Source organism: Apium graveolens, chromosome 9 (assembly GCF_009905375.1).
Source record: "Apium graveolens cultivar Ventura chromosome 9, ASM990537v1, whole genome shotgun sequence".
Lineage (NCBI taxonomy): Eukaryota > Viridiplantae > Streptophyta > Magnoliopsida > Apiales > Apiaceae > Apium > Apium graveolens.
The window spans coordinates 77,531,120-77,548,584 of record NC_133655.1 but is presented as its reverse complement, the minus strand read 5'-3'; the positions used below and the strand labels follow the sequence as shown (position 1 = coordinate 77,548,584).

The window sequence follows — 17,465 nt, the reverse complement described above, 5'->3', positions numbered from 1 at the left end:
CATATTTTTTCGTGTTAAATGCAGGATTTTATTAACTAGGAAGGATGGTTGCAAGGGGCGGATCCAGAAATTTTTATTTAGGGGGACACCGGGCAAATTTTGAAAAAAGACATTTATATTTTTGAATTTTGAGAGGGCACTTTCATATATTTTCACACTTTCATATATTTTCAAAAAAATTATGGTAAAAAAAAACATAAAATTTGATTTTATGGTTGCAGCGACATCTTGTGTCACTTTAGCTGCATCATTGGCTTCAAGATTAGGGTCAACCCCCATGGAAGCTTTCCAAATTTGCTTACAGGTTTGGATGACATCCTCACTTCTTGCTGAGGGTTTGGCTGTTGCAGGACAGCTACTTTCTCCTTTAGTCCTCTTCACAAAAATCCATGAATTTATAAAATTAAAGGAATCATGAATAATAGAGAAGAATTACATTATTCACTGCTGCATCTTCTACAGGTTTGATTCTTTATATAAGGGGCGTACTGTCACTTTTTCTGAATGGACGAAGTTTCAATTTCAAATAAGTACTGTATCGCAAATGGCATTTGTACTCGGTCGTGGTCTGACTTTAGCCGTAGGACTTGGTTTGCATTATGGAGCACTAGTCTTTAACAGCGACAAACATGTTCTTCATCTCATTACATTAGGCATCCCGGTACGTATATCTCTTAAAACATTCAAAAAGAACACATAAAATATTTGTTTACTTCCTGTGATAAATCTTCCTGGAAAAAAATGTTGTCTTTATTTTGTAATCAGTTTGTTAAGTTCAGTTGCTGAAGCTTTATGCTTTCTCTATCTAGCTTTCAGTTGCTGAAGTTATGTCCTTTGGTTCCCTTGTAATGTTTGAACTCCTACTATAAATGGAGGTATTTCAATGAATTGGATTTTTTTTTTTTTTAAAAAGAAGAATATTAGAAAGGTAGCATTAATTATTTGCATCTTCTCGTTTTGTTTGATACCAAGTTAAAACATATTAAAACTTTGTAAAAGAATACATGAAGGTGTTAATGATGCAGAGAGTGACGGGATGCACACAGATGGGAGGACTAAGCATTGGAGTAAACCGCCTCAGAGCTGAACTAAGATTAATCTTTTGAAGAAGAGGAATTGTATATTGATCGGTTGTGTGGTTTGGGATGATTCTGGGAATTTCTTGATATGCAGGAAACCTCAAGAAGCGGAAGCCCTCAGTTAAAAAGAAGCTTTATATTGGATAAAGAGTTTAAATCTTCGGAAGTGTGTCATTGAGACGGATGCAAAGTTGGGGGCTGATGCTTCTCAGGGTGTTCCTGGAAAATCTTACTTTGACACTATCATCACTGACCGTGTAGAATAACTTGAGCACTTTGATGAAGTGCATGTCAACTTTGTTCATGGAGTGACTCATTTCTGTATGTCAGGGCGTACACAAGTGGTTTGTCACAGCTCTTGATAAAATTAATTAATGCAAGTATGTTTTGTTTCGAAAAAGAAGTTGTCCAAATTTTACCCTCGGATTCGAATTTTTTGGTTTGGTTTATCATGTGTGGTAACAGAGAGATGCCTTCAAAACTGGGGAGACCTAAATAAGGTCTAACTTACTGACACCACCGTGACCATGTAAAAAATGAAAGAGTTAGAAAAATATTAAGAAACTTAATCGAGAATTAATTACTTAAATTAGAGATTTTGAAAGCATTGCAGGACACCAAATAATAATGGTGGCTCCTCCGTGTAAATCCTACATGCCCCATTCATAATTTCAAAAGGAATTTAAGAAGTCGAAAGCCTCACTACAACTTGATTATTTGCAACAATACGGCTGACGTTTACAATGGAAATTCAGCTTTAGAGCAATTCCAAATTTCCAGTAATACGGCATGTCCATGCAACTTTTTTACAAATTAATCCAAATTCTGGTTTTTGGTGGACTCCGTTGGATATACACTTCTAAGTGCGGATTATTATAGAAATTTTTATAGTTAAAAAAATATTGACAAGTATTTCCAACTTACATAGCTGTGAACATATATATGATATAATACAGAGGCACGCATTATTCTACAATGAACAGAAGCATTTTCCCCCGCAACTAAACCTTTCTCTACATCTTTCATTACTGGTAGCAAGGCCTTGACAACTCTGCACAACTTGCACTTTGTTTTAGGTAAGTAGCGAAACTCAAATCAGTTGTGTTTCTGCTTTGTTTACCTGTATTTGATAATTTGATATCTTAATTTCCATAAGCTTTAATATCCAATCTATTTGTTGCATGAGTTATTATTAATTTAGGTTAGGCCTAAATAATCAAGCATTTTAACTTGGATCAGTAGGATTATGGAAGAGGATGATGTCATGCATATCCCTGCACAGAAAGGGAGGATGCCTCTACTGGTCTTTTTTAGAGATCTAAGGTGGTTCATATTGTATTTCAAGTGAACAAGAAATTAAAGATGTCTTGTTCAGTGTCTGCTAAGTTTTTTTTTGATGAAATTTTACTGAGTAGGCTTTTATTCAAGATGGATCCACTTGGATTAGAGATACTCCGCATTGCATTTCCAGCAACACTGGCATTAGTAGCTGATCCTGTTGCTTCTTTAATCGACACAACATTCATTGGCCATTTAGGTATTTGATTACAATTCTCTCTCGTATGAGCTTGTTGATTTGCCTGACCTTGTGCCTTTTGTTTCAAGTCGTTGAAGTAGCACTGCATACAGCAATCTTAATTCTTGCTTGTTTCCGGTCAAACAATATGGCCTCTTCATTTCAATACTCAAAAATCGCGTATAATTCATTTTAATTTATTACATCCATAGGCACGGTGGAGATTGCTGCTGTAGGAGTTTCTATAGCGATTTTGAATCAAGCATTAAGGATTACTGTATCACCTCTAGTTAGTATAACTACTTCTTTTGTCGCGGAGGAATATGCAATTGGAAGATTAACAAAAGAAGTGCAAGAGAACAAAGAAATTGAAAAGGGGAAGGCAGAAGATGTTATGGAAAATGGTTATTCAGCTACAAACAGTGAAAATATAGAAGCCAAGTCAGACAATGCAACTCTTTCTGATTCGACTTTATCTTGTGAAACAACAGTAACTCAGTCTCCCAGTGTTGAATATAGTGTTATGAATAAATCCAATATTACATCCAAGGAGCAAAAGATTGATTTAGAAACCAATGGAGTGGTAAAGCAAGTTATTACACCAGAAAAGAGACATATTCCATCAGCTTCCACATCACTGATTATGGGGCTTGCTGTTGGTATCCTCCAAACCATATTCCTACTTTCTCTAGCTAAACCATTACTGAGAATAATGGGGGTCAAATCTGTAAGTAACTCTCTTGTCTCCAGTCAAGTATTTTAGTTTCTTGTTATCTGTTCAAAAACTAATTTCTGTCTTCACTAATCGTATAATCATAGCATTCTCCAATGCTAGAGCCAGCTATAACTTATTTGAGAATAAGATCGCTGGGTATTCCAGCTATTCTTCTCTATTTAGCCATGCAAGGAGTTTTTCGAGGCTTTAAAGATACTACAACTCCCCTATATGCAATAGGTATTCTTTTAATCATAGAGGGAGGCTAATTGTTTCCAGAAGAATGCCTAAGACAGGACTTAATCTCTGAAACAGTTGCAGGAGATCTAGCAAATGTAATTTTGGACCCCATCCTTATATTTGTTTGCCGTATGGGAGTTAGTGGTGCAGCAGTTGCTCATGTGCTGTCTCAGTAAGTTTTACGACCAAAGAATACATACCCCGTTACAATTTGGGCATTCTGCACATTTGCTTATATCTTACAGGGTACCATTCATTTCATATAGGTACTTAATCTTGGTGATCCTTTTCTGTAAATTGATGAAACAAGTTTACATCATACCCCCAAGCATCAAGAGTTTGCAGTTCAGTCAGTTCCTTAAGAATGGTAGGGTAGGATGTTATCTGCTCATCTGTAAAATACTATTACTGGTATACGCATCTCACTGTAGTATGTTATAGTAGCATCAAAATATTATTATTACCACGACTACAGTGCTTACTGAAGTTCCATTGTTTCTCATAAGTTACCTAATAATATGGCGGTATGAAAAAATGTGCAGGGTTTTATTTACTGGGAAGGGTAATTGTAGCAACATGTTGTGTCACTCTAGCTACCTCATTAGCTGCAAGGTTGGGTTCAACTACTATGGCGGCTTTTCAAATTTGCTTACAGGTTTGGATGACATCCTCCCTTCTTGCTTATGGTTTGGGGGGTGGAGGACAGGTACTTTCTCTTTTAGGTTCTGGAAATCTATCTACGAATTTAATTAGGGTATTCGTTGCTAGAAAATAAGAATCATAGTAACCCACAGAACACTTGCATTGATTTATTACTACAGGCTATCATTGCTTGCGCATTGGCTGAAAAGGATTATCAAAAGGCAGCCTCTGCTGCATCTCGAGTAGTACAGGTTTGCGCTTTTACATATTATCAAAATTCTGAAAACTTTATTATGCATGGGTGATTTTTTTATGTTGAACAATCAAATTGCAGATGGCATTTGTATTGAGTCTGGTTCTGGCTCTTGTTGTCGGACTGGGGTTGCAGTATGGATGTGTAGTGTTTACCCGTGACAAACATGTTCTTCAAATCATAGCTATAGGTATCCCGGTATGTACTTTCTCCAAACATAGTCAAACTTTGATTACCTGTGATGATGAATCTATACTGAAAACCAAGTGTTGCCTTGCATTTTATCATCAGTTTGTTGCAGCAACTCAGCCAATAAATTATTTAGCCTTTGCTTTTGATGGTCTATACTATGGAGTATCAGACTTCGCTTATTCTGCGTATTCTATGGTAAAGTTTATCATGAACCTCCTCTACTACTGCTAAATTGGCGTCACATAAATATAATCATATTCAATTCATATACATCAGGGTTCCAAATTCTTGGTTATTAATCCGTGCTTTCTTATAAAATTCTTCAGGTTATAATAGTTATATTGAGCATTGCTTCTCTGTTCCTCCTGTCCAAAAGTATTGGTTTTGCTGGAATCTGGCTGGCTTTAACCATTTTTATGAGTCTACGTGTTTTAGCCGGTGTTTTCAGGTATGTAATGTATGTTCTCTGTGCGCTCGCACATATGATATAACTAACTACACACATACTTTCTTTTTCTTTTTCTTTTTCTTTTTTGAATTTACTTCAAATTTGGTTCCAGTTGAATCATATTGTTTGTGTTTTGTTATTACTTGCAGAATGGGGACTGGAACTGGACCCTGGCGCTTTCTCGGGACCCTGTAATATATTTTGATTTTTAAAGATGATCTTCGTTAATCTACTTTTGATTTTTGTTTTGGAGCTCCAAATGTAATAATGCCTGCACATTTTAATCAACAAAATTTCCGCATCAACAAATCCCACAAACACATGTGCGTCTTGCTCTTGTGTTTTTTCCATCAAGATTCATGTTCGACTTTGTTCATAAATTAAAATAGGTTTTCCACTAAAAGGATTAATATAAGTTTTAATTATATTTTCATTCTGTCCAAAAATACTACTACTACATTATTACTCTCTAAATTCACGACAACTGATTTTTCTACACACTCGCAACAATTCTGTGAAAATATTAACAAGATAGGAAAGATCCAATCGTACTTCTATGTGACATAACATCAACATCAACTTATTATGTAATATCGTGTCAAATCTTCAGTATGAAGAAGAGCATTTTATAGACTGTAGCCTATCAAAGGACGTCCTCATAATTACTGGTTTTAAATTCAAATGAATCTCGCATACCCTTCCCCAAATAAGACACCTTAGGTATTTTTGTCTTAATTTTTAAATGAATCTAATGTTGATGGCTCCTATCTGAAAAGTTGGAATAAGGCATCTATTGTTTTACATCTCATGTTGATTATCTGACCTACCGATTTCAACTATTTGTCTAATCCGTTCTTGTCAATCAGAAAAACAAAATTTAATCAGCCATTAGTCACTAATCACCACTTACAGCTCTCAACTCACCATTCTTGACAACCAGTCACCACGAATTAGGAAAGACAAAGGCCTCAGATACCAAATTTAATCTAACCATTCTTGCCGAACTTCAAGGAACATGTAAAAACTTTAATCAGAAAAAGATAGCATTCGGATCATATTTCAGTGCAGGTGTTGTGTGAGTATGAGGATGGTCAACATAGCAATAAATAAAATAATATAATAACTTTACTTAGGTTTTACATCATAAAACAAACAGATTGTTGTTGCAAACTCTATAAAAGTACACTCTCCAGCTAGAAGACCAGAACCAACTGCATTATTAACAATTACAGCAATAACTTTTTCCAGTCTCCCAAGAGCTCTCTTTGGAGAATAGTACATTGGTCAACGCAAAGTAGTATTGGAGAAAATTAAGAGAAAATAGTTTTTTTAACTTCAATGAGGTAAAATGTTCCAAATGAAAATATGGTACTGTAAGATTTTATTTTTTTTTAAATCTAGTTAAGAGACATCGGAGGAGAATTACCTAACATGGAGTGTGTACCTCCCCCTAACAGACCAGAGAAGGTTCACTTCACCAAACTCTGCCTCCTTTCCAGAAACAATTAATGATATTAGAAAAAATGAATATCACTAGACTGTGAGCTGATCAAGTTGCATCTGCTCAATCCAGGCACCTAGAACTGTATGATCAACGGACTCAACTTGGGAATTAGATTTTGATCCCTCACCGGATGGAGCACCACTAGCAACTGGAGCTGGAAGTTTATCTTTCATCTCTGGTGGTGATTCTTTCACAAGTGACTGGACCCATGAAATGTCAGGCTCCTCTGTGTTCTTATTAGGGTCATTTAGAGACGACCTTGGCAACCAGGAATGTTCATCCCCGTTAAGTGACCAATCAACTTTTCCGCTTGGAGAGCTCCATTTAGACCAAGAATTTACTGGAGACCCAACCATGGATACATTATTAGAGGTGAGATCGCGGGAGCTGAGACTACGCATTTGCTGAGGCTGCTGAAACTCACGCTGGGCGAAAGCAGTAAGCCGAGAACCCATAGGAGAGATTGGATCCATGCCCCTTGGTGACATTCTTCCTGGAGACGAGACACCATATGAAGCCTGCAACAAAGGATGATCAGCATTTTTGGGAGAAAATACATTAGTATTGATAGGTGAAAGCAAGTTTTGCTGCTGCTGGAACTGATTGAAAACAGCTGATCTGTGAGATGGAGAGAAAGCACTAGCTGAAGCAGCCTGATCAGAATAGCGAGGTGAAGAAGCCAACTCAGCTGAAAATAACTCCTCAAGATTTGAAGGAGTTAATGTTTTGGGCCGACCAGAACGATTTAGAGACACAGGGCTGGGGCGCGACTGCGAAAGGCAGGCCAGGTCATTCAAAAGAAGTTGGTGGGCATCCATATCCTGCAATAAATGCAAGTCCTCGAGAGGAATATCTCGGGCACTAAGGGAAGACCTTAAGCGACTTGATTGCATGTTGCTTCCAGGCAGATGAAGGGTGGGAACATTTGGCTGGGGCCAAGCCAAAGATGAGTGAGCACCATTACCCGATGGAGACATAGGTTGATTAAATGCAGGAGACATCACGGAAGCAGATGATGGAGAACCAGGCAGAAGGTTCATGGCAACAGCCATGTCCATTACACTAGCAGCCGATGCGCTAGAACGAGGAGATGGTACAGCAGACCCAGTAGATACATACAGGGGACGAAGCTCGTCCGGTGTATGGGCAAAAAAACAAACCCTCCTTTCACAGTTAGTCACATCCTTACAGAGCCGTGTTCGGTATTGAGCTGGGTGTAGCCAGCATTCAAACACTCCATGAGCATATTCACACATATCACCACGCCTACAAGCACCTTTACGAAAATCAGGGCATGGGACACAACTATAATGAAACTTTCTTGGATCCCTTCGTCGAGCATTCTCCCCTGGATGAACAAAAGGACACTCAGTCCAATCATGAGAGTAAGCCCTTGAACAAGGCCTGACCTTGAATGAGAACATGCGGAATTCATCTGTGGAATAAATGCTATTCTTGATGTCTGGAAGAGAGGGGTCAACTGGGTATTCTTTCTTCTCAGAAATAGCACCATTAGGATCATCAGTAAACTTTGACAGCATTGGAGAGGATACTAAATCGGAAGGGGAACAAGGGGAACCATTATCTGGTGAAGAAGACAGGCTTGGCGAGTAACTGGAAGAAGATATGGATACTCGTAACTTGCACTCGCCATTTAGGCCATCCGAAACATTACTCAGCAACAACTCCTCGAGAGATGCTTTAACATCAAGGACTTTTGGAGGGGCCACAATCACATCAACAGCACGCTCACCATTTGTATCCTTAATATTTGGATCAGCGCCCACCGCCAAAAGCAGCTTAACAATGTCAACAGCATTAACAGCGCCTCCGGAAGCAGCACAGTGGAGAGCAGTACACTTGTCCGGGCCACAAGCAATATTGACATCAACTGCAGGCTGAGAGATGATAAACTTAATAACATCAATACTACCATATGTAGCAGCAACCATCAAAGGAGTTCGGTGCTCAAGAACTATCTGCTTTGAACCCTTCTTTCGAACATACCAAAGTCCAACCTCATCAATTGCCAAAGAATTCTCCTCAACCAATGCTTTGAATGCTTCACAGTCATTGTTAGCAGCAAATTCAAGTAAACTAGAAAAAGAATCTTCAGCGTCAACCGATATTGGACCCATATCTTGTTTGTTAGATTTACTTTCTTTGGTAGATTGTGTAGATGAAGTTGATGTCGACTTTGTCACACCGCACATGCTTTATTCAACTGCAAAGCACCCCAAACAAAATCAGTCAGAAAAAAATCTCATCTATAATAATACAAGTTCGTTAAAAAAAACTATGTTAGAATGAGCAGGTTACGATACAGATAATTACACATGATCCTCTTGCAAAAGTAGATCACAAAATACAAATATCCACCGCAGAGCCATATCCAACAGCAAACCAACTATATACAAATCCGACAAAATTTCGTAAGCAAACACCAAATTTTCAAAAACCATAACCAATGACGAAATTAAATCGCAAAATTATTAAAATCCCACAAAACAACAATCAACACGTACCCAATTTAGACATCAGTCATCTGCCAATAAAAATGAAGCATACAACTGTGCGATAACAATTTATCCCCCATTCTTAGTTCACATAAAATACGATAAGTATACAGTAAAAAGCAATTCCAACTTGAATCACCAATCACCAACACAACCCTTACATTCAACAAAAGCTAAACAAAATCAATTAAAAATTTATATCATGTAAAAATTCATTTAATCGGACTCGAATAACATAAACCAAAATCGAAAACTTGACATAAATAAATGCAACTTGTGCCCAGATCAAAACCTATACATACATCATATTAGGTATAACAAATAAGCAAACATATACACAATCAATGAGTGCATTAAGTAAAAACAAGTAATCGAATCATCAAATAATTAACAAAACAAGCAAACACACAGATTCATAAAATTAATTAATGATGGCAATAGTTACAAAAAACAAGTAATTAAAAGTAAAAAAAAAATGATTAAAAAGAGAATCTAAGAGAGTGAAAAAAGAACATACGAGTTTGGGAAGAGATCTGAAGTGAGTTAAGGAGAGCAACAAGCGAGGGGGCAGTACTTAAGTTGTTTGCTTCAAAATGATGGACACCAACATAAACAAACATGTGTAAGTTAAGTTTGATCGATACAATCAAGTGAGAGAAAAACAGGGGGGTTGTGTATGTAATGGTTTGAAAATTACAAACTCAAATTCAAATGCAAATTCAATTGCTTTTGAATTTGGGGTGAATTTGGAGATTGTATTGAAATTAACATGAAATGTAGTAGTAGTAGTAGTATTGTGAATTTTGTACGTAGTACTAGTTAAACATATTTGATGCGGAGATTGTGACCGGCTTGTCCGGGGAGAGAGTCCCTGTTAAGAAAACGAATTTTCTAAAATTTGGAAAACCCCAAAAAATAAATGCAGAATGTTTAAATTATGTGCGAATAATAATTATAAACCTAATAAAACTAACGAATTTGAAATCATTTCATTAAACAAATAACAATATTTTTATTTCTTTCAATCAATAAGTCCGAATAATTTAAAATATTATTAAGTTATTATATCTACGACTTCTCATCTCATTTACAATTTTCCATCGGAGAAAAATGATACGGAATTGATTATTACATTATTATTTCTCAAGAAATACTGAAAAAGGAAATAAAGAGACAGAAGAGGTACCGGATGAACCGGTGAGGACTCGTAGGTCAGTGGAAAATATTGAAGTGCATTGAAACGTAGATTTGGCGTCCGCCTGTAGATGACGGAAAAAAAGTATTAGCAAACGTCCTTTTAATAACAAATCAAAAAGATTGGAAATGAAAATTAAGAAATGTGTATAAAATAAAATAAAAAAGTGAGTAAAGTGGCGGGATTCATTAATTTTTAATGTATAAAAGAGATATAGTGGGATAAAAATAACACATTAATAAGGTGATTATAATCTTGGATACGTTAATAACATAAATACATAGCAAGTAGTCATCAAACACATTACTGTACATGGCCATGGGTTGATAAGGTGATTATAATCTTTGATACGTTAATAACATAAATATATATAAAAAAAATATCTTAAATAATAAAAGTTGATCTTGAAATAATAAATAGTTAAAATTCACTATACGAGTGTTGAGAATCTTGATATTAATCTAATACCACTCAAATAATACAATAATAATATGTAAATTATATGTATTACATCTAAAATATTATATATAATACATTATTTATGTGTCGGATTTTAATCGAGTTTCGTGTTTAAACCGGGTTTGGATAGGATTTTGGATCGGGTATCGGTTCGGTATCGTTGAAATCCAAATTCAGAATTTCGGGTTCGCTATATTCAAAATTTCAAATTTCGGATCGGATACCGTTGGATCAAATTAATTTGACATCTCTAATTTGATTAATAATATTTGATTAATAGTAATGAACTTATATGTCAGTAGCATTTAACTATCGAGTAGATACGAAGATTTCTTATTAATAACATACTAGCATAAATCACGTGCGATGCACGGGTTTCATTAATATTTTAAATTTTTATTTATCAAGTTATATTATATTTTTAAAATATTTATATAAATATATAATGATTATAAATTTATAATAAAAATAATGGAATAACATGTGGTCGTAATTTAGTAGAATAAATAGATTATTTCTAGTAGTTTAACAATTTAGTAGTTTAGCAGATATGTAACACTATTATTTATATCTTTTAATAATATGATAAGTTGTATTCGTAGTTTAGTAGGATAAGTATACTATATTTAGTAGTAGTTTAACAATTTAGTAGTTTATTAGATATATAACACTATTTATCTATTTTTGTAATAATCAAAATTAGGGAATTATCGTTAAACCAAACCGTTGAACCAAATTATCTCTATTCCGGCTATTATAATATAGTATAGATATATACACCAAATCTTTCCATTTTACTGAAATTTTCACCTATTTTTGTTATTAATTATCCTCATTTTTTAAGCATCTGATCCTAAATGTTATTTATCACGGGGATTAAACAAAAATCGCGTTGCAGATGGGATTGAACTGGTTAATTACTCGATATAACCATATCAATAAACTAGATGAGCGGATTTGATTACAACTTTATTTTCGAATGAATATTGAGTTTTTGAATCTCATCATTATTGTTAGGTCATACAATACTGTAGAAGGGGGTTGAATACAGTGTTATTACAATCAAATCGATCTTGAACACAAGAAACATTAAACAGATATATTCAATATAATAAATTTTGTTACAATGAAACTGTTCTCTTTTAGTGATGAACAAATATCAATAAGAGCTTCTTGGTTACAGTGAATAATGTATCTCGATAATGATAACACATATAGTGTAAATCTATGTCTGTGTTTATATACTACACAGTTGCAAGATAAATTCTAATTGATTTGGAATATAATTATGTCTCCTAAAATATATCAATCAGATATCTTATACAAGTCTTCCAGTCTTCTAATTCTTTCCATGCATATCTTCTTTTATTTTAGTCTCGATCTTCTACTGTTAATCAGTTTCCTTCCTTAACTGTAAGTCCTCGCGTACTTAAGTTCTAACATGACCTTAAGTCCTGATATTATGTTCCGACTTCCAGTAAGTATCGATTCCAGTAAATCCTGATATTTCCTGTTTGTTAAGATCTGAAAACTAAACATGAAACATATTAGACATGACATCTCAAATATATCTAACAATCTCCCCCAACTTGTAAATTATGCAAAATATACAAGTTAATAGATTTGATGATGTCAAAAACATTTAAGTTCAAATGCATAGAGAATTTAACTGAGTAACTAACTACAACTTACAGTCCTTGTAGCTTTTATCAATCTCATTGAGTCAATCTGAATCCATAATGATTCTTAACAAAGTGTGATATCAGCTTTTCTTCTTTAATCCTCAGGACCTGCGAGAGTGTAGTCTTGACTTGCTTCATCTCTTCATTCTGACTCCCAATCTGATAGATTGCAGTCCTTATGTTAGGTCACACACACTGTAGAAGGGGGTTGAATGCAGTGTTTATTACAATCAAATCGAATATAAGTACTCAAGTAACAGAAAACAGATTTTATTCAACACAATAAACTCTGTTACAAAGAATTGTCCTCTCTTAGTGATGAACAAATTATCACAAGAGCTTCTAGGGTTACAATGAATAATAATTTCGATTATGATAACACATATAGTGTAAACCCTATGTCTATGTTTAGATACTACACAGTTACAAGATATTCTTCTAATTGATATCGAATACAATTATGCTTCCTAATATATATCAATCAGTTATCTTTTCTCCAAATATTCTATTCCTTATAGATATCGTCTCCATGCATATCTCTTATTATGTTTGTCTTGATCTTCTTTCCTTTCAATCAGCCGCCTTCCTTATCTGAACGTCTCCTTAAGTCCTGATATTATCTCCCGATAAATATCTCCTGATAACTTAAGTTCTGACAACTTAAGTTATGATATCTTAAGTCCTGACTTCAGTATAAGTACTGATTTCCAGTTAAGTACTGATTTGTCTTATTAAGTAAGGTCTGAAAACTAAACACAAATCATATTAGACATGACATCACAAATATATCTTAACAATCTCCCCCAACTTGTAAATTATCATAATATACAAGTTTAACAGATATATGATGATGTCAAAAACATTAAGTACAAATGCATGAGAATTTGACTAGATAACTACAACTTACAGTCCTTATAGCTTTACCATCCTCAAGGTCTGATAACAGCTTCAGTCTGTAGACACTTCAGAATTTATGCAGTTGTAGATCTTTGACTTGGCTTCAATTTCTGATCTCTTTGATGTCATGAGTTGTTCTGAGATAGTTCTTCAACAAACATCTCTCAGCATTTTCAAGTTCATTGATCATCCTCCTTTTAGCATTCTTCAATTCAACTGTATCTTCACCAGTTTAAAAGATAGCAGCCCTGAGATCATTTATTTTAGCTTTCCTTATATCCTGATCTAGTCTGATGATATAGGCTTTATCAGACTCAAGATTGAATTCAAGTCCCTTAATACCAGAAAATGTACTGATGATTTTAGCAGTATTAGAGTTCATTTCAACAATTTCTCCACTGTGAGATCTGTACTTGGGACAGTATGGGCTGTTAGACTTTACAGAGTAAAGCTTCTTCTGTCTTTGAATATTTGACTTTAAACACCCTGCAGCACCATCTGTTGATCTGTTTTCACTTGAAGCAGAAATAGAACATGTTTCAGTTCTTCAAAATACTTCAATGAAATTGCATTCTCCCTGATCTGGAATACCCTCCCATCTTTCATAAAGTATAACATGATGTCTTCTTTCAAAACAGAGTGGTAAACCATTTGTACGGATTCAAGTTGATTCAATCTCTCAGGAGTTGCTCCTATACCTGGTTCACTTAAGAAAGTTGGATCATTGGTAGTATTGCTTACTCTCTTCTCTTTTAAACTACCCAATCCAGATTTGTCTCTTGCTTCCTTTCCTGTAACAACTCTTGCTTCAAAACCACTTGATGTAGTCTTCAAAGGTTGAGTCTATTGAGCTTTGGTGAATCCTGGTAGTAGCATCTTTGAAGGTTTAACATGAGCAATGTCAGAGGTTTCCTTTTCCTTATCTTCTGATATCAAGCCAACTTGAGCTATGTTAGAGGTTGCTTGCTTCACTGTCATATCAGAACTTACTACATCTTGACTCTGAACAACTTGAGCCATATCAGAGGTTGGTTGAGAAATCTTCTTTTTATCAGAGTAAGACTAGCATCTTCATCAGATATTTCTTCATCCATGACTGGCACATATACCTTTATAGGTTCATCAACTTTTTCTTTGCCCTTGGATCTTGGATCTACTTCTACTTGTGATTTGGCTTTGGTTGCCTCAGAATTTGTCATTTCCTTAATCACAATACCCTTAAGTTTTGGAAGTTTCTTTTCAACAACAGAAGCTTTAGATTTGGAGTTGACTTTTTCTGCTTTAAGTCTAACTTCTTCTTCCTTTAGACTTTCAAAGTCCATTCCAGGATTTTCTTTAAGAAATAATCTCTTTGAAATTTCTTCATCAAGCTCTAGATGTCCAATGGAACTCATCCTTTTACCATTATCAGAACTTATTCTTCTCCCAATATCAGAACTTGTTCTTTGTGTAGAAATTTCAGTTGTCTTTGATGAAGAACCTTTGCCACCTTTGCCTTGACCATGACCTCTACCCATTCCAGAATTTCCCTGGTCATTATTTCCATCATCCTTACCCTTCAGTGATTGAGTAGATTTGTATTTGGACTTAATTACTTTCTACCCCTTTTTGGCATCAGCAGGTAAAAGAAGAGAGACAAGCAATTCCACTGAGGATTGGATCTCATTGAGTTGATTTTGATGAGAAGCTTGATTCTTTAGAATTTCATCAATCTGAGCTTGTTGTTTCTCCTGAGTTTTTTCAATATACCCAATTCTATCAAAGGCTGGCTTGAAAAATCTGTTCTTTTCCAATTTTATAATATTTTTCTGGATCAAAGATTCTTGAATTTTATTCAACTTGTCATAAGTTATTGAGTGTTGACCTTGAAGGTGCCTAGTACTCATTGCAGTAACTCTCAGCTGTGCCTTGAAATCATCATTTATCAGCATTTCATCAGCTTTGGCAAGGTGCTCAGGAAGAATTTTTTCAGTAGGAACAAAACTAACTGAGTTCCATTCCTTAGTCCACTCATGTCCTCTAGGAGTTTTACTCCAAGGTACTGGTGCATCCTCTCTAACAAACTTCTTGATTAAATCAGTTTTGTTTGGAGCTTGGTGAGGTGCATATCCTGATAGACCAACTGCATCAGCATCTACATTTGCAGCAGCTTCACCAGTAAGTTCAGCATTATCAGTATCAGAACTTACAGAGCCTGCAACATCAGCATCCTCTGATAAAAGAACAGTATGGGAGGCTATAGAGGCTTCAACATCATCCTCTAAGTGCTGATCTACAACTAAGTTCTGATCAACAGCCAAATCTTGATGCCCACCTAAAATCTGATTTTCATCATCCAGATTCAGAATTGGTGTGGTTGGAATATCTTCATTGAAATCAGCATCTAGAATTCGTGTTGTTGGTGGAGTGAGTTGAGTTGGTGGAGCTTCCAAGTACAGAACCTCAGGCACAATCAAGTTATGAATATCAATTTCAGCACTTGTACCTGGGTCTTCAGCATGTACTGGATCAATTACAGGAGACACAGGAGGTGTAAGCACTTGCTCTGGAATATTCTCTTGCTTTTAAATAGGAGACTTTTGAGCTGATTCAGCAGTATGAAGTAATTCAATTACTATAGGTTCTGTTGGGATCAGAGCTTCCTGACCCCCTTCCTTAGCTGCTTCTTCCAGAGTTGTTTTAGAGTGTGATGATACACTTACAGCCCTCCTGGCTCTTTGCTTTTTAAGTCTTTTTGCAGAATTAGAGACTTTGGGAGCTTTATCATCAGAATTTAGATTTCTAAGCCTTTTGAGGGGCCTAGAACTCCCAGTTTCAGTATCTTATTGAGAAGAGATTTTCTCAGCTTCTTCAACAACAGGTTCTGATATGGGAACCTGTTCCTCATTGTCTGACTCATCTCTTAGAACAATTCTCCTTTTCTTCTGTTGAGATAGATGTACTATCTTAGTCCTCTTGGGTTTTGAAGATGAAGGTTTCACAGGATGTGCTGAAGGTTGAGGCTGAGATGACTGTGATGGTTTGAAATATGTCCTGATGGAGGGTTGAGTAGGTTGAGGTTGAGAAGTTTGAGGTTGATGAGACATTGTAGGTTCTAATGGTTGTTGAGTTGGTTGTGATGTGTTGGTGGGTTGAACATCAGGGTAAACAGATGTGTATTGTTAGATATATTTGATAATGTCATGTCTAATATGATTTATGTTTAGTTTTCAGATCTTACTTAAACAGGACAAATTAGTACTTAACTAAAATTAGTACGTATACTGAAGTCAGAACTTAAGTCATCAGTACTTAAGGTTCAGGAGATATTTATCAGAAGATAATATCAGGACTTAAAGGAAATATTCAGATAAGGAAGGCGGCTGATTTATAGGAAGAGAAGATCTAGACAAATGTAAGAAGAGATATGCATGAAGAAGGAATTCCGTGAAGAATGGAATACTTGGAGGAAAAGATATCTAATTGATATATTTTAGGAAGCAGAATTATATTCCATATCAATTAGCGATTATCTTGTAACTGTGTAGTATATAAACACAGACATAGGGTTTACACTATAAGTTTTATCATTATCGAGAAGTTTATTAATTGTAACCCTAGCAGCTCTCGTGATATTTGTTCATCACTGAGAGAGGACAGTTTCATACTATAACAGAGTTTATTGTTTTGAATAAAGTTTGTTTTCTATTACTTGAGTTATTAGAGTTCGATTTGATTGTGCTATACACTGTATTCACCCCCCTCTATAGTGTGTGTGACCTAACAAGTGGTATCAGAGCCTATCTGTTAACACACAAACAGTTTAAGATCCAAAAACAATCATGTTTGAAGTAGAAACTCCAACTAAGCCCACCAAAACTGAAGAACCTCCAAAGACACAAATCCATAGCCGATATGAGGCTATTAGAGTTCCCATATTGAGACCATCTGAATATCCCATATGGAAGGTGAGGATGACCATGTTTCTGGAAGCAACAGATCCAGAATATCTTGATAGAATCAAGGAAGGGCCTCACAAACCAACCAAGCTCGCTGTTATAGTTGCAGGTGAAGCAGCAAAGTCAGTACCAAAGGAGAAGAGTGACTACACTGCTGAAGATATCGCATCAATTGCTAAGGATGCTAAG

The 17,465-nt window shown here is 35.5% G+C and overlaps 2 protein-coding genes across 6 annotated transcripts; one reads left to right on the top strand and one right to left on the bottom strand.

Annotated features, from left to right (window-relative positions):
* The first annotated feature begins 2,040 nt into the window (after positions 1-2,040).
* Positions 2,041-5,394, top strand: LOC141683215 (protein DETOXIFICATION 42-like). Of its 4 annotated transcripts, none has more exons than XM_074487920.1 (13): positions 2,041-2,155; positions 2,322-2,402; positions 2,495-2,616; positions 2,808-3,322; positions 3,415-3,550; positions 3,626-3,722; positions 3,817-3,917; positions 4,093-4,256; positions 4,372-4,443; positions 4,527-4,643; positions 4,737-4,832; positions 4,964-5,085; positions 5,235-5,394. In XM_074487920.1, the coding sequence occupies exons 2-13, from the start codon at positions 2,326-2,328 to the stop codon at positions 5,278-5,280; spliced, it is 1,665 nt and encodes a 554-aa protein (XP_074344021.1). In that variant the 5' UTR covers positions 2,041-2,155; positions 2,322-2,325; the 3' UTR covers positions 5,281-5,394. The 4 variants fall into 4 exon arrangements, with proteins under 4 accessions (XP_074344021.1, XP_074344019.1, XP_074344022.1 ...); XM_074487918.1 differs by having other exon boundaries at positions 2,322-2,405; XM_074487921.1 differs by having other exon boundaries at positions 2,049-2,155; positions 2,319-2,402.
* Positions 5,395-6,182: 788 nt separating this feature from the next.
* Positions 6,183-9,845, bottom strand: LOC141683214 (zinc finger CCCH domain-containing protein 30-like). 2 transcript variants are annotated; one of them, XM_074487916.1, is made up of 2 exons: positions 9,623-9,845; positions 6,183-8,813 (listed from the first exon to the last, which is right to left on the bottom strand). In XM_074487916.1, exon 2 carries the CDS (start codon positions 8,800-8,802, stop codon positions 6,619-6,621), a length of 2,184 nt encoding a protein of 727 aa, XP_074344017.1. In that variant the 5' UTR covers positions 8,803-8,813; positions 9,623-9,845; the 3' UTR covers positions 6,183-6,618. The 2 variants fall into 2 exon arrangements, with proteins under 2 accessions (XP_074344017.1, XP_074344018.1); XM_074487917.1 differs by lacking the exon at positions 9,623-9,845 and adding an exon at positions 8,924-8,986.
* Positions 9,846-17,465: the final 7,620 nt, after the last annotated feature.

Excerpts from the sequence above, each read along its gene's own strand:
- LOC141683215 (XM_074487918.1), top strand. The coding sequence starts at position 2,326 with ATGGAAGAGGATGATGTCATGCATATCCCTGCACAGAAAGGGAGGATG. Across the intron at positions 2,617-2,807 it reads AACATTCATTGGCCATTTAG|GCACGGTGGAGATTGCTGCT; the intron begins GTATTTGATTAC and ends TTACATCCATAG. Across the intron at positions 3,323-3,414 it reads GAATAATGGGGGTCAAATCT|CATTCTCCAATGCTAGAGCC; the intron begins GTAAGTAACTCT and ends GTATAATCATAG.
- LOC141683214 (XM_074487916.1), bottom strand. The coding sequence starts at position 8,802 with ATGTGCGGTGTGACAAAGTCGACATCAACTTCATCTACACAATCTACC.